Source organism: Ruditapes philippinarum, unplaced genomic scaffold, assembly GCF_026571515.1.
Source record: "Ruditapes philippinarum isolate M1 unplaced genomic scaffold, ASM2657151v2 ctg4690_1_1_1_1, whole genome shotgun sequence".
Taxonomy (NCBI): Eukaryota; Metazoa; Mollusca; class Bivalvia; order Venerida; family Veneridae; genus Ruditapes; species Ruditapes philippinarum.
In genome coordinates this window covers 37,879-61,739 of record NW_026854543.1, presented here as the reverse complement: position 1 = coordinate 61,739, position 23,861 = coordinate 37,879, and the positions used below count along the sequence as shown (strand labels likewise).

The 23,861-nt window shown below is 32.8% G+C and overlaps 1 protein-coding gene across 1 annotated transcript in view; it reads right to left on the bottom strand.

The window, feature by feature from the left end:
- The window catches only part of LOC132740421 (uncharacterized protein CXorf38-like), a 35,319-nt gene that overhangs the window by 859 nt on the left and 10,599 nt on the right, over nt 1-23,861 (bottom strand). Inside the window, exons 2-4 of the mRNA XM_060728326.1 lie at nt 15,954-16,542; nt 5,603-5,761; nt 4,411-4,764 (exon numbers count right to left, since the gene is read on the bottom strand). Of these exons, the coding sequence (XP_060584309.1) occupies nt 4,411-4,764; nt 5,603-5,761; nt 15,954-16,523 (1,083 nt within the window). The 5' untranslated portion in view covers nt 16,524-16,542. The remainder of the gene's footprint in view (nt 1-4,410; nt 4,765-5,602; nt 5,762-15,953; nt 16,543-23,861) is intronic.

Here is a 23,861-nt window from a genome sequence, read left to right as displayed (position 1 = left end):
AACATTACAGCGAACATTTAACCTTTAATTATGATCTATTAATTATGATTAGAGCTAACATTTAACATGTAAGTATGATCTTCATCATGTGCCATTAGAGCTAACATTATACATTTAAGTATGACCTTTACCATAAGCCATTAGACCTAACATTTAACATGTAAGTATGATCTTCACCATGTGCCATTAGAGCTAACATTATACATTCAAGTATGACCTTTACCATAAGCCATTAGAGCTAACATTTAACATGTAAGTATGTTCTTCACCATGTGCCATTAGAGCTAACATTATACATTTAAGTATGACCTTTACCATAAGCCATTAGAGCTAACATTTAACCTTTAAGTATGATCTTCACCTAGTGCCATTAGAGCTAACATTATACATTTCAGTATGACCTTTACCATAAGCCATTAGAGTTAACATTTAACCTTTAAGTATGACCTTCACCATGAGTCATTAGAGCTAACATTTAACATGTAAGTATGATCTTCACCATGTGCCATTAGAGCTAACATTATACATTTAAGTATGACCTTTACCATAAGCCATTAGAGTTAACATTTAACCTTTAAGTATGATCTTCACCATGTGCCATTAGAGCTAACATTTAACCTTAAATTATGACCTTCAACATGAGCTATTAGAGCTAACATTTAACCTTTAAGTATGACCTTCAACATGAGCCATTAGAGCTTACATTTAACATTTAAGTATGATCTTCACCATGTGCCATTAGAGCTAACATTATACATTTAAGTATTACCTTCACCGTGAGTCATTAGAGCTAACATTTAACATTTAAGTATGATCTTCACCATGAGCCATTAGAGCTAACATTTAACATTTAAGTATGATCTTCACCATGTGCCATTAGAGCTAACATTATACATTTAAGTATGACCTTTACCATAAGCCATTAGAGTTTACATTTAACCTTTAATTATGACCTTCAACATGAGCCATTAGAGCTAACATTTAACCTTTAAGTATGACCTTCAACATGAGCCATTAGAGCTAACATTTAACTTTTAATTATGACCTTTACCATGTGCCATTAGAGCTAACTTTATACATTTAAGTATGACCTTTACCATAAGCCATTAGAGCTAACATTTAACCTTTAAGTATGACCTTCACCATGAGTCATTAGAGCTAACATTTAACATGTATGATCTTCACCATGTGCCATTAGAGCTAACATTATACATTTAAGTATGACCTTTACCATAAGCCATTAGAGTTAACATTTAACCTTTAAGTATGACCTTTACCATAAGCCATTAGAGCTAACATTTAACTTTTAATTATGACCTTTACCATGAGCCATTAGAGCTAACATTATACATTTAAGTATGACCTTCACCATGAGCCATAGAGCTAACATTTAACCTTTCAGTATGAATTCACCATGAGCCATTAGAGCTAACATTATACATTTAAGTATGACCTTCACCATGAGCCATTAGAGCTAACATTTAACCTTTAATTATGACCTTAACCATGAGCCATAAGAGCTAACATAAAACCTTTAATTATGACCTTCACCATGAGCCATTAGAGCTAACATTATACATTTAAGTATGACCTTCACCATGAGCCATAGAGCTAACATTTAACCTTTCAGTATGACTTTACCATGAACCATTAGAGCTAACATCTAACCTTTAAGTACATATGTATGTTTGGTTAAATATTAAACCATGCGTGCGATTATCACAGCTTATGACCTTCAACATGAGCCATTACAGCGAATATTTAATTTTTAAGTATGACCTTCACCATGAACCATTAGAGCTACAATTTAACCTTTAAATATGACCTTTACCATAAGTCATTAGAGTTAACATTTGACCTTTAATTATGACCTTTACCATAAGTCATTAGAGCTAACATTTAACCTTTAAGTATGACCTTCATCATAAGCCATTAGAGTTAACATTTAACCTTTAAGTATGACCTTTACCATAAGCCATTAGAGCTAACGTTTAACCTTTAATTATGGCCTTGATCATGAGCCATTAGAGCTTACATTAAACCTTTGAGTATGACCTTCAGCATGAGTCATTACAGCTAATATTTAAGCTTTAATTATGACCCTCACCATGAGCCATTAGAGCTAACATTTTACCTTTAAGTATCACTTTCACCATGAGTCATTAGAGCTAACATTTAACCTTTAATTATGACCTTCACCATGAGCCATTAGAGCTAACGTTTAACCTTTAATTATGGCCTTGATCATGAGCCATTAGAGCTTACATTAAACCTTTGAGTATGACCTTCAGCATGAGTCATTACAGCTAATATTTAAGCTTTAATTATGACCCTCACCATGAGCCATTAGAGCTAACATTTTACCTTTAAGTATCACTTCCACCATGCGGCATTAGAGCTTACATTTAACCATTAAGTATGACCTTCAACATGAGCCATAAGAGCTAACATGTAACCTTTAAGTATGACTTTACCATGAACCGTTAGTGCTCACATTTAACCATTAATAATGACTTTCACCATGTGCCATTAGAGCTGAAATTTAACCTTTTAGCATGACCTTCACCATGAGCAATTAGAGCTAACATTTAACCTTTAATTATGACCTTCAGCATGAACTGTTAGGGCTATCATTTAACCTAAAGGTTTGACCTTCAACATGAGCCATAAGAGCTAACATTTAGCCTTTCAATATGACCTTCACCATGAGCCATTAGAATTAATATTTAACCTTTAATAATGACCTTCACCATGAGCCATTAGAGGTAACATTTAACCATAAAGTATGAGCTTCACCATGAGCCATTAGAGTTACCATTTTACCTTTAAGTATACTTTCAATATGAGCCATTAGAGCTAACATTTAACTTTTCAGTATGGCCTTCACCATGAGCCATAAGAGCTAACATTTAACATTTAAGTATGACCTTCACCATAAGCCATTAGATTTAACATTTAACCTTTTCAGTATGGCCTTCACCATGAGCCATAAGAGCTAACATTTAACATTTAAGTATGACCTTCACCATAAGCCATTAGAGTTAACATTTAACCTTTAAGTATGACCTTCACCATAAGCCATTAGAGCTAACATTTAACCTTTAATTATGACCTTTACCATAAGACATTAGAGTTAACATTTAACCTTTAAGTATGACCTTTACCATAAGCCATTAGAGCTAACATTTAACCTTTAATTATGACCTTTACCATAAGCCATTAGAGTTAACATTTAACCTTTAAGTATGACCTTCACCATAAGCCATTAGAGCTAACATTTAACCTTTAATTATGACCTTCACCATAAGCCATTAGAGCTAACATTTAACCTTTAATTATGACCTTCACCATAAGCCATTAGAGCTAACATTTAACTTTTAATTATGACCTTTACCATAAGCCATTAGAGTTAACATTAAACCTTTAATTATGACCTATACCATGAGAGCTTACATTTAACCTTTTATTATGCAGGGATATACCGGACGCAGGATCCTGCGTCATATACGCATAAAATGCCATCCTGTACCCACAAAAAATAAATTCTGCGTACACATGGACACTGAAAAATTGTCTAAAGTAACTGTCATTTATATATTTTAATACATAAAAAATGTTTAGAGGAACTCTCCTTTCCGTATTTTTACGATATCTAAAGGTGAAGGTCATGGGAAACACAAACTGGTATTTAAAGTAACGTGTCAGTTAATTGGCTAGTAAATGTCGGCATTTAAAATACCAACCAATCATTAGTGAGCACCCACGTGTCCCCATATTATTATCAGTGGGAGCGCTCGGTTGTTACCGTTATCTATGACAGAACTTTCGGTTTAAACAATGGCAAAACAGGCTGACTTAAGAAGTTTTTGGGTGGGGGTAGAAAATTGTCTGGGAGTGGACCCTCAAAATTTTGTGGTGGACCCCTGTTTTATAGATCCTGCGTCCAATGGACTCCTAATATAAAAAGGGTTGGTAAATCCCTTATAATGATCTTCAACATGTGCCATTAGAGCAAACATTTAACCTTTAATTATGACTTTCAACATGTGCCATTAGAGCAAACATTTAACCTTTAATTATGACCTTCACCATGAGCCATTACAGCTAATATTTAACCTTTAATTATGACCTTTACCTTCATTTATGCCCTTTTTTAAATAAAAATTCAGACTATTTCTGTAGCAGATATATAGCTTTACACACTTCATACCTATTGTACATGGAATGAACCTGGTTGCCTTTCCAGTTAATTGACTAGATACTAAAATTTAATACTTTTGTCACAAGAACTTGAATTATCAAGTTTTTTCTTACACTTAACATAGTATCTTTATCTTCTTTAATGCAAAAATGCAGATACAAGTGTGACATACATCATTTAGAAAATAAGCAGAAGGAAATTTGTTTTACCTTTTTCTGTTCTGAAACAAGAGTCTCCAAGATGCCAAGTTTCTTTTTCAATTCTGCATTCTCAAGTTTTTCGTCATTTTCTCTGGACATCTTGGCTTCAAGTTCTAATAGCTTCTTCTTCAGGGCAGAACTAGTTTTCTTTAGTTCTGCAAGTTCTTTTTCATTTTCCAGTTTTCCCTTCTTTTCATCAGACATTTTAGCTTCAAGATCTATTAGCTTCTTCTTCAGATCATCATATTCTTCTTTAGTTGCAGCACTTTCCGTTGATTTCAAAACTTTTGCCATTTCTTCTTTGATTTGCCTAAGAATCTCTTCAAAACTTTCAGTCGTAATAATAAAATCTTTGTTCTTCAGCTGATAAAAAGAAAACAGTTTTGTTATATTTTCTATTATAAAAAATGCAGCTATGTAATTTATAATACTGACTCTTCTATACAACATATAATATATAAGGTCAAACTTTATTTCAAATTATCCCAATTGTTCTATTATTTAAACTCTCATACTTTGTTCTTAAATCCCCTTTTAAGGCAGTATACACTAACCTATGAACTTACCTGATTCTAAGACATTACTATTTTCTCACCTTTTTCTTATCTGTTTCATTGTAGCCTATGGGGTTAGCCAAAAATGAAGAGTTTTAGAAGTTTTCAGAATTCTTAATATTTCTCACTTTCTGAATTTCAAACTTAAGGGTTGGACATGCATGACATGTTGAGGTTCTAAAAGGGGTCAAGATATATGCGGGTCACAGATAATTAGAAGATACTATCATACAAACATATTGCAGGTTTTATTATCTCAAGTAAAATATCCTTCATACGCTTTTTCAATTTTCAGATATTTAAAGTTAATTTTTTTTGATATAATCCAAACTTTACCACAATATCAGAACTTAGAATTCCTCAATTTCAGAGGTAAGAATTATAAAGAATTTCGAGACCCAGAACATTGCAAACTAAAATCTTTTTCATTATAGTTTAACTTTTGATAGGTATATATGTATTGTATGTGTCTTTATCAATCAACTTATGGGAAGTATCATTTTGAATTTGACTATAACTTCAAAATTATATTGCTTCAAATTCTGTTCCCAAAATTTTGTCCTGAATTTAGTGGGCTGTTTTCTTAAATCATTATAAGTTGACTCAATAAAAATTTCAAACTGATATAATTCATTATTTACACTTACATCTTGAAGTTTCTTCACCGCTATCTGGGCATCTGATCGTTGTAATAACTCCTTACCATCTTGTAAAACTGCTATTATATCATCTAAGTAAGTATCTGCTTCACTTTCTTCTAATTCCATGCTGCTTGAGTGAAAGATAGTATTTCTATAGTGACGAACCTATTGAATAAAAAACACAGTTTCAACATTATTATATGCATAAATATACAGTGTTAAGCTATCAAAATTGTTTTGTAGAAAATTGTTGGGGTACTTACCTACATATAAGATGCTATCATGAATTATACAGCGTTTTTCAAATATTTTACAAAAATGTCACATGGCAAATTTGTGATAATTGTGTCTTAATTTTCTATTCGAAACAAGAGCCAGTTGAACCGGGTGATGCTTCCCAAATAGGTTTTGGACACAGGAAGGTATACCTCTTTGTAGTGTCAGAGTTATGTCACATACAAAGTGCAAAGTGTAAAAACAACCCAAATGTTGCCCACGACACATTGTCTCAAAATGGCGATCATTTCTGTGAAAAAGTTGTAAAATCCGACTTCAAATAACAAAGTTATGGGCTGGACACGATTTTGCTGCAAGGTCATGCTGTGACCTTCACCTTCAAAGTAGCGCCCAAATGTTGCGCATGACACGTCGTCTAAATATGGTGATCATTTCTGTTAAATAGTTGTCAAAAATTCCGACTTCAAATAACGACAGTTACTGGGCCGACACGAATTTTCCATGCAAGCGTATGCAATGTGACAATCACTTCAAGGTAGCCATCCCAAATGGACTGCTCACGACACCATCATCTCAATAATCGGTCACATTTCTGTGAACATTAAGTTAATAAATCTGACTTGAAAGAACAAAGGTTATGCGCCAGACACCGATTGTGCTGCAAGGACGATGCCTGTGACCTGACTATCAATGGTTAGCGACCCAAATGTTACATGCGAAACGTCTGATTCATATGGTGCATCATACTCTAGTGAAATAGTCATTAAATTTTGATTTCAAGAACGACAGTTACTGGGCCGCGACACGCACTTTCGCTGCAAAGGTCATGCTCGTGACCTCTTGACCACTTCAGGTAGATACCAAAATGTTTGCGCCGGCAATTCATCCAATATGTGCTCCATTTCTGTCTTGAAACATAGTTTGTAAAAATCGTGGTTACTTCACATAATGAAGGATATGGAGCCGGACACCAATTTTCTTGCAAGTCTGCTTACCATTTACCTTTAAGGTAGTGATACCAAACGCTGTGCGAACACATCAATCCTCAATTAGTGATCATTTGTTCGTGAAAACACAGTTTTAACAATCCGACTCCAAATAACGAAGTTATGGGCGGACGATGATTTGCTGCAAGTAATCTGCTTGCAACCTTATAAAAACCTCAGAATAGCGCACCAATGTTGCGCGGACATTGTCATCCTCAGTATGGGAGATCATTTCTGTGATAGTTTAAAATCAGGACCTTCAAAAACGCAAAGTTAAGGCCGGACATGATTTGCTGCAGACGGTCATGCTTTGCCTTGACCTTAGGGTAGCGACCAAATCCGTCTGGTGTGACACCGTAGCAACTCAAATATCGGTATCATTTCTGTGAAATCGTTGTAAAATCCAACTTCAAATAACAAAGCTATGGGGCGGACACGAATTTGAGACGTACGTACGTCCGGACGGACTGACATGCGGTCTGACGGACATTCTCAAAGTAATTATGTGGCTACTCTATTGTTCTCTCTATTGTTCTTTTTACAAAAGAAAATAGCCACACAAAAGCATTACGGAATGAATGACATCAACGAGGAAGAACAGTTACCTATTGTCACTCTAGCCATATAATAACTGTCCTGTGAGTGCAGACTGACGGACGGACGGACAACCCGGCGACTATATGCTCCCCCAAAATTTTTAGGTGAGTATAAAAAATAATTGTGAAATATATCATTTCGGAAAATATGTTAGCATTCAAGATGTTCAAAATTAATTCTTTTAACAAAGCTAAATAAATCTTATTGAAACTGATCAGAAATTAAAACATATCGGAAATTTTCAGAACCTCCAAGCAGTCTTCGACTTAACCCACTCGACCGACGACTGAGTCGAGTAAATTTGCGGGTGGTCAAGTGAAAATTCCAAGCTGGTAGCCCGTCTGGTCGAGGGCTTTTTTCATATCCAAATTAAGAAAAAATTGGAAATATGTAGAGCTCAAGATAGCAATGTTTTGGCTTTATGAAAATACAATATATTTCTGCTGAATTGGATGGAAAACTAAAAGTACTATTGTCAACACTGCTGTAAATTGAAAACGAAAGTAGCAGGAAGTGACATCGAGTAAAAAGGGAAGATAACTCTTGGGAGTTTCTGAAATGAAATTATTGATAAAGTTAAATTTGGTGTAATCATCGTAGGACTTAACCTAATATTCAATTTGTTTAGACATATATTATAATGTTTTTGCAACAAAATAAAGAACAAGAACTGTCGGAGGACAGTATTGGCTCGACTATTCAAAAATTTGTCACAAGAGTGTTTATTGAGTATAACAATGCTAGTTACCTATGAATACATAAAATTGACCGAAAAGGTACAAAGACTTGTTATTAAGATGTTTTATCAAGTAAATCACTGCTTTATTATTAATAATGCATAAAAATGTCCCAAAAACACACAAACTCTTCAGTAGTTATGGAGATAACAGCTTACAAGCAAAACTTTACCATGAATTTCTAAGTTGAAAAAGGGGAGAAAAATCAGCCTATATGCAAGATAGAATTATGGATCTTGGTCAGTGACCTACAATTAAATTCTAAATGCATATGTGAAGTTTTAAATAAATACCTTTAATACTTATTGAGATATGTAAAACTTGCATGTAAACATAGACCTAGAGACTAAGTAGAAAAGGGAGGATGAATCAGCCTAAATGCGAGTAGAGTTATGGAACTTGGTCAGTGACATACAATTATGACTCTCCAATTATGACCCTAAGTACATGTGTAGAGTTTCAAGTAAATATCTTTGAAGACCTTTAACCTTTAACCAAAATTTCTAAGATTCAAAGGGGCAAATAATTCTGCAAATATTGCAGGCAGAGTTATGCGATTTTGCAAACTGATGTACATTGTTACTATAAAAAAGTATTGAAAATTTCAATTGAATATCTCAAGCAATAATTGATATATTTGACTTTACAAAAAACTTTAACCAAAATTTCTAAGTTATAAAGGGGCATTATTCTGAAAATATTATAGGCAGAGATATCCAACCTGTCAATCTGATGTACATTGTTACTATAAATAAGTATTGTAAGTTTTCAATTGAATATCTCAGCAATAATTGAGATATTTGAATTAACAAAAAACTTTAACCAAAATTTCTAAGTTGAAAGGGGCATAATTCTGTAAATATTATAGGCAGAGTTACCCAACTTGTCAATTTGATGTACATTGTTACTATAAATAAGTATTGTAAGTTTCAATTGAATATCTCAAGCAATAATTGATATATTTGACTTTACAAAAAACTTTAACCAAAATTTCTAAGTTATAAAGGGGCATTATTCTGAAAATATTATAGGCAGAGATATCCAACTTGTCAATCTGATGTACATTGTTACTATAAATAAGTATTGTAAGTTTCAATTGAATATCTCAAGCAATAATTGAGATATTTGAATTAACAAAAAACTTTAACCAAAATTTCTAAGTTGAAAGGGGCATAATTCTGTAAATATTATAGGCAGAGTTACCCAACTTGTCAATTTGATGTACATTGTTACTATAAATAAGTATTGTAAGTTTCAATTGAATATCTCAAGCAATAATTGAGATATTTGAATTTACAAAAAACTTTAACCAACGCAGACGCCGACGCGGACGCTGACGCCGACGCCGACGCCGGGGCGACTACAATAGCTCTCATATTCTTCGAATAGTCGAGCTTAAATGTTTACTTGCCACTTTAGTTATTGGAAAACATATTTCTCCCTTGCCATCTGCAGTTTTGTACTAAATATTTTCGTACCAAGTTAACAGTTACGGACAATTTCCTCAAAGACTAAGTCTTCGTGTATAAAAGTTTTAATTCTATTATATTTATTTTTCATTAATTCTAATTTCAATTATAAATAATCAAAACCAAAGAACGGCACTAAAATGTAGTCTGTAGAAATAAAGTATGAATAAAGCCTCATGCTGACCATGTAGCTGATTATAAAAGAATGTGACACATTCAAACAACAACATGTCAGCAACAAAATATTGAGTCTTGTCATTAATTTGCTGTGTAACCTAAACAAACCCTAGTCTAGGGAAGCCTGCCTTTACAGAGCAAGTTTTGTATTATTTCACATTGAATCAATATTTTATTATATAAGTCAGTCTGATTTATGTAAAGAAAGGAACTTTTTAGAAGGCAATGAAATTTGATAACAAAACAATGCAAATTATTTTTATAAATTTTACCCCAGAATTTTCATTTTACTCTAGATTTTGATGGGTAAACCACCTTGGCCCTAAAAAACATTTGCAGCTTTATTTAACTTAAAACGCTTATGAAATATTATTGATTGTTAGACATTTATTAGGTGTCATCTCATGCTTCACAATATGTCTTTTCTTTTGTATTTTGAAGGCACTAAGCCAAAAAGGAACACACCAAAAAAAAACAAGAGCCACCGCCGGGTGGGGGCAACGCTCGACTTTTTACTTTTTCTAAACGCAAACATAGAAAGGTTTGAACATATCTTAATGTTTCCTTTTTATAAATTTAGTTGGTCTGTCTTGTCACATAAGTTTGTTTACATATTTTGTATATATATATGAATAGAAAGATTAAGCAAATTTCTAAAAATAGCAACATTACGCAATTTCTTAAAATAGCAACATGACACAATTTCTTAAAATAGCAACATGACGCAATTTCTAGAAATAGCAACAATGAAGCAATTTCTAAAAATAGCAACAATGATGCAATTTCTAAAAATAGAAAAAATGACGCAATTTCTAAAAATAGCAACAATGATGCAATTTCTAAAAATAGAAAAAATGACGCAATTTCTAAAAATAGAAAAAATGACGCAATTTCTAAAAATAGCAACAATGATGCAATTTCTAAAAAAAGAAAAATGACGCAATTTCTAAAAATAGAAAAAATGACGCAATTTCTAAAAATAGCAACAATGATACAATTTCTAAATATAGAAAAAATGACCCAATTTCTAAAAATAGATAAAATGACGCAATTTCTAAAAATTGCACCAATGACGCAATTTCTAAAAATAAAAAAAATGACGCAATTTCTAAAAATAGAAAAAAATGACGCACATTTCTAAAAATAGCAACAATGATGCAATTTCTATAAATAGAAAGAATGACACAATTCTATAAATAGAAAAAATGACGCAATTTCTAAAAATAGCAACAATGACGCAATTCTAGTTGTTGTTGTTGTTGTTGCATATATATATATATATATATATATATATATATATATATATATATATATATATATAGACACACACACCAATAAATATATAATTATTGTCATTTAATGCACAAATCTGAGAAAATTCAGTAATTTAACCTTCAAGGTCAAGGTCATTAAAGAGCCGAAGCAAATTTGGGTTTGATAAACAACAAGGTCTGGTCCTTTAGAATGTTCTCTTATAATATGAAGTTGATCCCTTCAATAATAGCAAAGTTACAGTCAGTTACCACCAAAACAATGAAAATTTCAATAATTTGACCTTCAAAGACAATGTCATTAATAAGTGAAGGTCAAGGTCTTTCGGTATATTTTTAACAGTAATCTTTGAAGATTATTATGTTTAAGTTTCAAGACAATCCATTCAAAAATAACAAAGTTACAGCCAATAAAAGCCAAAAAAAATGAAAATTTCAATAATTTGACCTTCAAAGTCAAGGTCATTTATGAGTGAAGGTCAAGGTCTGGCTGGTTATTTTTAAGGGATATCCTTAAAGATTATTATGTTCAAGTATGAAGACAATCCATTAAAAAATAACAAAGTTACAGCCAATAACAGCATAAACAAGCAAAAATTGGACTTTTAACCTTGAAGGTCATTTATGGATGAAGGTCAAGGTTGGTGTGGTCTACTGAAAGGTCTTGTCCCAAGGGTTGTTGTGGCCAAGTATGAAGACAATACACCAAGAAATAAAAAAGTTATGATCCAGGTACAAGTTTGCGGACGGCAACTGCAACGCCGACCTGACTATAACAATACCTCTACTTTTTTTCAAAATAAATATGTTGTCAATGCATGTATCAGCTGACATGGTTACAGTAAACGAGAAGAGTATTTTTTCAGTTTTTAAACAATTTTTTTCAGTGTCTGTGGACAATGCCACAGAAATATCAAAATATCTTTGTGGACAATGCCACAGAAATATCAAAATATCTTCTTTTCATATATAGTTTAAACTCTTCTTATTTAAATAATGAAAGGAAGAAAAGTTGATTAGTTGATATATTTACAAGAAAAGCATCGATGCAAAGCATCAAAGGGCGACGCCAAAAGAATTTGATCCAGGTTTGCACCTAGGTGAATTCCCCAGAGCTATGTACAGAAAGTACCGGAAAACGGCGTTTAGCTAGGTTTTCGAATTCGTGAATAAACAAAAGATGTGTACTTTATAGCAGTACCATTTCATGTGACTGGAGCACAGGCACGAGTATCTGACCTGGGAAGAAAAAATATGACCAGATTGATAAAAAAAACCTGTGTGCATCTTAAAAGTGTCAAAAAACCAAAAAAAATGTAAATAATGACCCCTTTTAAAAACATACTATAAGTTTTACTTATATGCCTGTGACCTGGAGGCTTGGCCCAGTTTATGTTGAAACTTAAACCAAAAAGAATAGACTCTGTCTTGCCAAGATGCAAAGACAATTTATAGTAACCAATCTTAAGATTTACTTTACCAGATACAAGGATACCTGAGTCATCATCATATAATGACAGGCACAAGTATCACACCTGGGAAGAAAAAATATGACCAGATTAATAAAAAATCTGTGTTCATCTTAAAAGTGTCAAAAACCAAAAAAAAATGTAAATAATGACCCCCTTTAAAAATATACTATTAACCTAAAGTATATTTTTAAAGGGGGTCATCATTTACATTTTTTTTTGGTTTGTGACACTTTTAAGATGAACACAGGTTTTTTTATCAATCTGGTAATATTTTTTTTTCCCAGGTCTGATACTTGTGCCTGTGCATATAATAAAAGCTTATTGCTTAGGGTTGCAGACATATCATACATAAAAGAGGACCTAAAATGAACATCAGGGGGACACCATATATAGGTATTCAGAGAGAAGGTGTACCAGCCACATTCACCAGCTGCTATCAGGGATAAGACTTGAACCATGCAAGAATGTCATTACATATGGCAGATGCTTGAAGAGATGAAGAAGAAGAAAAAAGAACTTCTTCATGTGCAGTTTAGTGTGATCAACTGTACCAAATGCTTTTTGTAGATTTAAAAGTATCACGCAATACTGCCTTTGTCCATTTCAAATTAAATGCAATCTATTAATTGAATCAAACATGTGTCAGTTGAAAAACCACTTCTAAACCCTGACTGAAACTGCCTAAACCCTGACTGAAACTGCCTGACCATGACTCGAACCCATGACTTTCAGAAGACCAACTGAGCTATCCGGCCGGCTACACATTTTCTCTTTAATAATGAAACAGTTCTAAACCTAAACCTTTTTCCCCACTATATTGATTCATGTACTTGAATTTCTGATGTTTACAGAGCATAGTGAATTAAACTCATGGTTATTTGCAGTAACAGGATGAGAAAAACTTTCAGCTTGACCAGAACTCAAACCTGTGACCCACAGAATAATGTACTGCGGCTGTAGCGATTGAGCTATCTGGCCACTTACACATTTTCTCCCCTAAATAGTGAACAGTTCTAAACCGTGACAGATATTTAGATTTTTAAATTAACAGATAATTAATTCTTAATTAATAAATAAGAAAAAAAAAACTTACATACTCATAGTCTTATTTAAAATAACAATTTATATAATTATTATTGTATAATTATTTTTACTAACTTTTACTAAAAAAGGCAAAGACAGTTATTGGTTGTGCCATTATTTATAACAGGTCAATTTGAAAGAGAATATAACTGTGCTAATACATGTACAATATCTATGATAAGAAATTTTATGAAGGCTGATTTGTATTTTAAGGGCACCGGGCGAAAACATGAAAATGCAACAAACGAACCACTTTGTGGTAGATTGTATTTTCATGTTTTCATCTGGCGCCCGGTTACTTTTTTTACTTTGTTGGTTTTCATGTGGCACAAATCACCCACTATAAAATTTAGTGTACAAATTTATTCAAGGACAAGTATCAATCTACTCTATGAAAAGTCTGTTGTCGGGTTGACTCAGGAGACCTGGAGATTGAGACCAGTGTCCTTCCATTACAAATAGATAAGGCGGAAGCTTTCCTTTTCAAACTATGCACATGTTTGAAAAAAATTAGAATAACTATTCAGAACATGATTTTTTGAGGCTTTATCAATTATATTGCTTGATCCAAGTTTCAGGACATTTTCAATCAATACACGTATTATCATTTATAACTTTAAATGAAAGTCTCATCTCTTTAATAATAATGACATAACTGCAACTCTTTAAATTCAGAAATATTATAAGTCTCATCATACCAATATACTAAGATTGATAATATCTGTCATATTTTGCGGTTCGGATCGGAATATCCGTCCCGAGGTGACCCGCCCATCGGGCGGTAACGAGGCTTGCCGAGTTACCGCCCATGGGCGGGTGATCGAGGGACGGATATTCCGATCCGAACCGCAAACATATGTCAGATATTTTTTCTTGCATATTCTACCATATTCCATTATATTTTAAATTTTTTATCTTTATTTTCAATGAAAATTTATATCATTGCAACCGTAACTACTTTCATTCAACAGTGTATGAATTACAAAATCATTCATAACGGTAAAATGACGTCATCTTTATCGTGCCATTGTACAGCACGCGACTCATCTGGAACCCCCCATGCCAGATGAAATTTCCGGCATGGGTGAAACTAACGGAAACGCCAGTCTGATATGCAAGAAATAAATGTATGCACATAACATTAATAATTCCAAGTTTCTATTAAATAAATATGAAATATTGGGTATATAAAGCCAGTAAAAGTAAATATATATATCAATATTCACTCATCAGGGCCTCTATGCTTTTGATGACCTTGCAACTGGTTAATTTTATAAAACAAAAATTGTAAGTAATACCTAAGATAGACAGAAAAGAACAAATAATTTAGTAAACATGAGTTACTTCCCCTTGAAATAAAGAAAACATGAAACCCAAAAGAACACCCTAAACATCAAAATTAAGAAATGTTGCAGGCTCATTTTAATTATGCCATGCAAATTAATTGTAAAGTATTCATAAAAAAGTAGATGGCCATGTGACAGCAGTAATTGCAGAAAATCGGATAGCTGTCAACATCCGGATACTGGTACACTTTGTAAAAACAACCATTCTGTTCAACAGATAAACGTAATATGGATAAAATCAATAGGATAATCGTTTACAACAGTCCATTACCTATCCTAATACTCATTTGCAGGTGAACTTTCTTCTTGTAGGAAAGTTTTGAAAATATATAAATGAATGAGCATCAATGTAGACCACAACGATATTCGAAATCCGGGTTTTAGTATTGTCAATAAAACAAAGGGACAAGCTGTTAATCTGAGCCTGCAATTTCGTGAAAATAATATCACAATGCACATGCTTTTTATATAAAGTTATTAAATACAAATATAACAACATATTTGTTTACTTGATTTTTACGAATCAAAATAAATATAATTAACACAACATGAAATTAACTGCTAATAATAACAGCTCCTTCCATAGGCCAAAATAAAAAGCATTCCATAAAAGACGACGCCGCTCACCGGCGTCGCCAATAATGTTAAATGGTATATAAAACATATAGAAAGTGTTATTTTTGTACAAAATGTATGCAAAAAATACCATTTTGGTTAGGGCTAGTTAAAATGTGTTCGGGCTAGTGAAATTTGTAAGCTGCTAGCCCGACTGGGCTAGTGCTGATAAACAATTAAGGCGAAGACTGTCCAAGTACAAAAGGTGGTACCTTTGAAACCATTGAAGAAGACTGGTAAATTTGTATACTTTTGTTGTGAATCGTTAAATTTTCATTTTCAATTTTACTTTGGATGCTGAATATACAATATTTACATTACAATACAGCTAATAAAAGATAAACAAGACACTTTATTAATAATTTACCTTTGAAAAAAGGTTGTTTGTTCCTGTGACATTGCATCCAATGTGGCTATGAAAATACTGGTTATTTATCATTAGATGTAATAACCCAGTGCAATCAGTTTCACCAGCAGATTGTTTCTGCTCGTACCCTCGAGCATTTATAAAACACTTACAAATGCTCCAAGGGTCTGTCACCCAATGTTGAGCATCGGTGTTTTTCCAGTTAGGTGAAGGTGGTGAGGAGGCATGATGCTGCACAATATAGTCATAGATGGCGCCACATATGTTGTTCGGACAAGCACTTTTGCCCTTAAAGCAACAGCTGCATTTTACTTGCCCAAGAGGACAAACTTTGTTTCCAGCAGGAACTGGCTTATGGTCTGGCTTGAGAGTTTCAACTCGACAGTTGCCACATGTCACAGTTGATGGTAGTGACTTTGTAGACCGAATGTTTTGTAAGATATCCTTATGTTGTTGGTCAGCTATGTCATTACAGAATGGTACCAGTCCCTCCTTTAAATATCCAAGTCCTAAACCAGCCTTTACCCACTGTCTGTATTTTTCCTTCTCTAACTGAAGTTGATGTGCCATCCTGATACTCTATCAATATCTAAACAAACAAAAGATTATGTTAAATTTGATACAAATGAATAATTATGGTCTTGGATTGCAATTCAAAGTCTAAATACTAGGTAATGTGATTTGTGTCCCTAAAAAAATCAACAACAGGGACAATAAAGTAGAGATGTCATTGATCAGAATTTTTGTATTGATATATCAGTAAAAAATCATCGGCAATAAATCAATATAAATGTACCAGCATGAAGCAGACTTTATACAGGTCAGAAATTATAATCAACCGTTTCAGTTTTCAAAATGTCGCAAAATGCCAGGTAATATGTCACAAATTTATGATATATCGCGCTGATGAACAGGCCCAGGCCCTTAACAATTTTGACAAAAATGCCCTAATATTTGAAACAAGTTGCAAAAATTTAAGGCGTTGAATTACATATGTTTATTTAGAGTGGTAAATTTGCCGTTATTTTCTAATAATTCACTTGTATTTTTCAAGTATTGATAAAATGTCAACACGCCTGGTACATAATAGAGCTGCCTCTTTCAGAGGTAAACGGTAAATCGCTCTATCGCTACTTCCGATCTACTGCATGTCGCTAAATTCAAGTGTCAAGTGTTTTCATTTTTTATATAATTTGTAAACTCTATACCAAATATCGAAATTCGGAGAATGCTTTGCCATGTAAATTAGATTAAAGATTCTAAAAAACGTAAAATTGTTTGAATTGTGTTCGAAATGTAGTGACGGCGGCGTTTCACAGTTAGCGAATTCAGCATTGAAATGGCCCGTTTCATCATGAAACAGGATATTATCCCTCAAATTTTCATCTAAACAGCGATTCAGATTAAGGTGACAACGGAGTCAATTATTACTGAAAATACCTAAAATGAGATTCTTTGCTTAGTAGATTTATCGACCTTTTCTGAACACATTCGTGATTTAATTTTGGAAGCAGTTAGTCGAAAAAATGTGTTTTTAAACGTTTTAAAACGTTACCTGTACCATTTTTATCTGCTATTCGCGTAATCTGTCAATTATCGATAACGCTCCGCCCCCTGTTGAGGCATCAATGAGGGAAATCGGTAGTTCCATATATCCGTGAATTACCCGTCCATACTGGTCCATCTACTCGTAATTCATGTATCGTACAAATACCGTACATCTTTTATGAATATCGTCTACCTTTTATTAAGCATTTTTTTAAAATAAGAAATTGTCGGCCAATGTACGTAACATAATGTATGAAACATAAATAATTAAGCATAGCGGCAAATCACACGACCACGGGTTGATTTAAAATAGAGTTGCTAAAATATCCATAATGTGTGAAAATAATTTGTCTGTCCCGTTAATCTGATAGATATTACATTGAGTTTATGGACTTTTGTACGGATTCATCGGCTTGCTTTACATTCAACCTCGTTTTCTAACAATGTCAAGTAAAACAACAACAAAAACAGACAACATTTTTTATGTGAACGCCTATATGACTTGTGGTAAGGTGTCCCTGACAAATTTCTAAACCATTTTAGATTGTTTAAGGATGATCATTTCTCTATGAATCAATAAAAAAAAAGATATTAATATATACTATCAGTGAATGCTCTGAATAAATTGTTCGCCAGTATATCGAACACAGTACTAATAAACCTGGGACAAAGTATGGAATTTATATTGTATATCCCAGTAGAAACTGGATATCTATGCCGTGCATAGATGATTTTCATGATAAAAGAAGTCATAAAGGTCAGATCATAATGATCGATTGATACCTTTTGTTTCTATTATAATATGTCAAGCATTTATTTCAATTTGGAGGAAGAAATATATAATATCTCGTTTTTATTCTTACATTTACCATGGACTTTAAAAAACCATCAGAAGCTCAGTTTTTCTTTATTTTAATTTATATTTTAATGGAATTTCATATACGAATACACAGACAGAGTGACGCTGGTATAATATAATAATAATGCTGATGATAATAATAATAATCTTCAAAAGTGATACAATTAAATACCCCGCAAGCGGTGCGCAAATACGTTCCATTTCCCCCCACCGAGTGCCTCAAATTTTACCGAAAGTCACGTGACATGTGCGACCGACAGTAAATCACGTTAAGATTTGAAGAAATTTCTGTTATAAACTGATATTAATCAGCAACTTTTTAATTGGTCAGATGTCACTGGGTCATAAAATGTTGTTAGAGTATGTTAGCGCAACTTGTGACCCTCTCTGGTTCGATATTTGTGTATTATGCAATTATTTAGCGTGAAACGTAGGGGTCCGAGAGAGAACAGCCGATTTATGACACTTCGTTTGATGCGGGTCGGACTAACTTTGAATCGGCATAACTTTTTTAATAATCAAGCAATTAACATGCGGTTTAAAGCACATGAAAGGGAATTTATTTACGGAGGGAACCGTGTCAGGGATTTTTGTTTGCTCAATCAGCGACTTAATTATCTTTAATTACGTAATATGTATGGTGAAAAAAGTCCCATAAAATGTTTGACGTTACGTAATATTTTTTTGAGAAAAGATAGAAAAAATTTGAGACACGGTTCCCCAGATATTATAAGTATGTTTATTTTCCTAAAGTTTGATGACAAAAAAATAAAAAATGACTTTGATATGACGATTTAAAATTTTAGGATTTTTATTAAAAATCAATCATTTACAAAGGCATTTTTTTCAAATATGTTATTTTTTATGTTGATCAACGACATTTAATGCACAAACATTAAATAAATAACAATAATTACTAAAATAAGTTGGTTTAAATGACATTTATCTGAGTACCACGGAAAGTGTCTGTTGTCACCTTAAAGACAAATACATCTTAAGTAGACAGAAGGCATAGAAATAAAATAAGATATAGAAATCAGATATAAACATTAGTTTATAAAGAAAATATAGGATATTTTTTCTGGGAGACAGCTCTGTCATGTAGGAGGAAGTCATGTCGCTAACAAAATAGCTCTATGGTTACCTACAAAGTCATTGTATTTATCTCGGCACAAACATTTAAAAAAAAAACAATATTATACTAAATGTAATTACTATACATTCATATCATGACGTAATTAACATAATAAAACATTAACATTTACAGCGTTCAAATTGTAATCGACTAATTTTTTCACTGTACACAACTTTTACTTTGTATATGTAATAAACAGCATACTGTAGTATCTATACTTGTGTAGTATTAAATGAAGTATTGAACCTGCGCTCATTCAATATCCTTTAAGTTTATACATATAGAATCACCTCGTCTAAGTTACATAAAGAATTAACTTAAAAGTACATGATAAAATTGTCGTAGATTTACATTATACTTTTTCGCGCTACTTTGTATTAAAATGCCGCTTTGTGATACGTTGACGTCTGTGACGTCATTATAGTTTATTATTGTTGTTGTTATTGTTTGACGTACATACGTAAACTGAAAAAAGAAGACAAAACGCTGTAGTACTTTAAATACGATATTAGTGCCGTGACTCAAAGAAGATGAACCTACAGAAGTTAATAAGCTAATTGTAGTACGTAGCGGCAACAGAAGCGTTATTTCGAAGCTTTTGGGCGAAATCGAAGAAGCGAAGGAATAGAAACTGGTATCGAGGATATAGAAGAAGAACTCATTACCACTGAAGAATATAAGCTTGAACTCGAGATTCAGTTACGCAAACTTTGAACGTTTCGTCAAATGAACTCACATACAGGCGGTCGTACGAATAAAACAGAGAATTATGAAGATTTTTTTTCATATCAGAGCAGACAATATGCGGTAGAACGCTACTGATGCAGAAGACGCTGGACAGACCGGAAGTCATTTAATAAATTATGTAAGACGAGTGATTTAAAGATCATAACGTAGGCGTCCAAAATAGAAACATTAACATATAAAAACGAAAGGGAAACAACCTGGTATACTACACAATCTTTTAACCCTATGACTATGACAGAAATCTATCAAAGGATCATTCGTTAAAGTTTCATTAAAATACACTTGATATTTCAGGAGATATGTAAGTTATAGGTTTTTTTCCTTTTTTTAGCTTTTAAAGCCATTTATTTCAGGACACTAATTCAATTTCAGGAACTTAAATAAAGATTACCTTCTCATCATTCCGCAGAGTATCATTAAATTTTTCCCATAATTAAAAAGTAGACCTCATTTAAAGGAAATCGCCAGGGGGTTGGATAATAAAATATCATATTGCTGTTACACTTTGTTGCTATTTTTAGATTTTTAGGTCTGGCAGTCGTTTTGTTCAGCAGATGGGAACCATTTTAGCAATTATTATAGTCATCTATCCAACGAAAAATTATGTTTAGTTTAATCAAAATTTGCCCGATAGTTTAGGAGGAAATGACATTTAAATATTTTTCTACTCTTGCAAACATCGTGTTCAGCATATTGGGCAGCATATTGGGCGCATTTGGGCAATTCTTTACAAAAACTAACCATGGCTGAATCCTGTAGAAGTTCATCATATATATTAGATCTCGTTAAACGTCAACAGTCTATAAATATAGGCTGTACACGCAAATGTTGAGAAATTAATTTTTGGCACATTACATTTACCAACTGACCCCTAGCTCAATCCAGACCATGCAAGGTATCTTCTTGACCACCGGCAACAAATTAATGCAGTTTACCAAAAGTGAAAAACAAATCGCATATTATACTCTTTATTTTAAAAATTAAAAAACGATTTTATTTTGTTTTTGAGTCTCTGTAAAAGGGATGCATGACACATTGGAAGAAACTTTAAAAGAGGTTAGGCTTCAGCAATTTCATGTTGATTTTGCTAAACATGGTCCAAATCCTGCCTGTATTTAGCCGCACAGAATTGTTTCACTGACCTCTACTTGGATGTGTTGAAAAAAAATATATCTGATGTATTTTAAGAATTGTATAATACATTGTATTTGATGTAGGTGAGAAAAAAAAACAATAAATTGTTTGCAACATTTTAGACCATTCCCTTATTTCACATTTTCAGAACAAGCATTTTATCGTGCAAAATTGCCACTGCCAAAGTTTAACTCAAACCTGACTATGACACGTTAGTGACATCAATTTTAACAGACTTTTCCACATTCAGCGTATCACTTGATTTTTGAAAGAAATTTAAATGTAAACTTTAAGGTTTATATACTCTTTAAAGTACCTTTAAATTTTTCAGAGAAAAAAGATGGTTTTCTCTTATAACGTTTTTTTAAAAGATAATGCATCTTAAGATAATCAGATATATATTTATATAGAACACATTATAAGAATTACCAGTTCTGACTGGTCCTTGGTGTATCATTAGACAATATTGGATTGTGCTAAGAATAGCATAATTCTTATCCCCAAAAAATGATGGCCGCTAATGTAGAGCGATATTCCCTAACCAAACCCTTGCTATAGGACCATATGTAATATACCCTACAGGGCACCGGTAATATATCGGTGAAAGCTTGGACAGGGCGGAGAGGCAATGAAATAATTAATATATATTTTATTAAGGAACTATTTAAAGCTGCATATAATTAATTTCATATAAATTAGGATACATGTTGCTATATTTCGTTAATTACATTTTTTCATATCGATATTCATGTCCTTATTTTTGTGTCCAGACAACCAAAATGAGTTATTTAAACCTAAACCTATAATTGTGCAAACTCGATGTGGCGCAATTGAAACTAACCTCTGCTTTTGGTTCATCCATACATCAACAGAAAATCAACAAAACAATTGTTATTTAGAAGTCTGAATTAAAAAGTATATTTTTACGTATTATAATACGAATTTGTTCGTGCAAAATCGATCTTTTTATGCGATGATTTCTTTTTTTTTGTGAACGACAGGGCTAATGCACTGTGATACTTAAAAGGTCAAAGTTCCTTCGCACAAAAATATCTGATATTTGCTGTGATCCATACGGTAACAATTGATTTTACTATTGACATATCGCATACATAATAGTTAATAATGTCGTTGTCTTTTGCATGTTAAGTTTCGTATATTAACCTTTGTTTTGCATTGGGTTGTTCCTCGTCATATCATAACTAAGGAACAATTTTTAATGTGATTTGCAACAATACTATTAAAAATGTAAACGCAGCTAAAGAATTTTCGGTTTTAAGTAGACGGAAAAATATCTTTACATATTTATTTAAAGCAGTTTTAAATTGAAGATTGTCTTCATTTTGTAAAATTTTAGCTACTACTTTATAGTTTTCAAGATAGCTAATAATGTTCAAATACAAATATAGAGACAACAGAACAAAATCCAAAATCAGGTTACTGTAAGTGAAAGAAGAAACTATGTATCTTTATTTATTACCGAGAAGAAAAACCCCTTTGCATTTTATGAATATTTCTAACAAAATTCAACGAGCTTAAAGTGACTGCGTAGCTAACGTCTCGTTGTTATGACACTTGAAATAACACTAATCCAAGGTTCAATCCCATTCCGACATTTAAATCACAACAAGATAAAATCTACAGCTTCAGCGCATGCGTATTAATCTTCAAAATTTCAAGTTATCAGTTGTCATGATATGACCTCGAGAGCAAAATTCTTCCTTTCCTTATCTTAAACATGAAATTAATATATTTTGCCGGGATGTGACTCATCGATTTTACACTGAGCACTGATAAAATATTGAAAAAAGATTAATTAAATTGAAAAGAAGACATATCAAATACTGGTAATGATAACTACAGTGACACAGAGGTGACATTTGAGCGTTTTTATTTCTCTCGTTCCCAAGCAATACTATGTCGTGACCAAGAAATAATTATGTGGTGTGCACGATGTACTATATCGTGGCAACGAGTTACTAGATACTTAAGTGATGCACACGAGATACCATGTCGTGGCCACTAGTTACTAAGTTGTTGCCACGAGATGATTAAATCATAGAGACGAGATACTTTGTCGTTGCCACAATTTATTATGTCGTGTCCACGAGTTATTAAGTGGTGTGAACAAGATAATGTGATGCGCACGAGATACTATGTTGTGGCCACGAGTTACTAGGTCATGCCCACGGGATAATTAAGACGTGCCTCGAGATAATGGACCAATCAGATTACTCTATTTATATGAATTTTCCTAGTTAACTAGAAATTGGCAATATGACAATGATGTCCCTTCTTCACCTGCCTGTCAAAGTGCTATATATACAAGTTATTGATTAGACAATGATTTTACAATTAGCGTCATTGTGACCCTGATCTTTTACACAATTACCTCAAAATTATTAGGTACCATCTACTGATCAGGTGCAATGATCTTTCTAAGTTATATAAACCATGGCTATATATATAGTGTTTTCGGATTGGT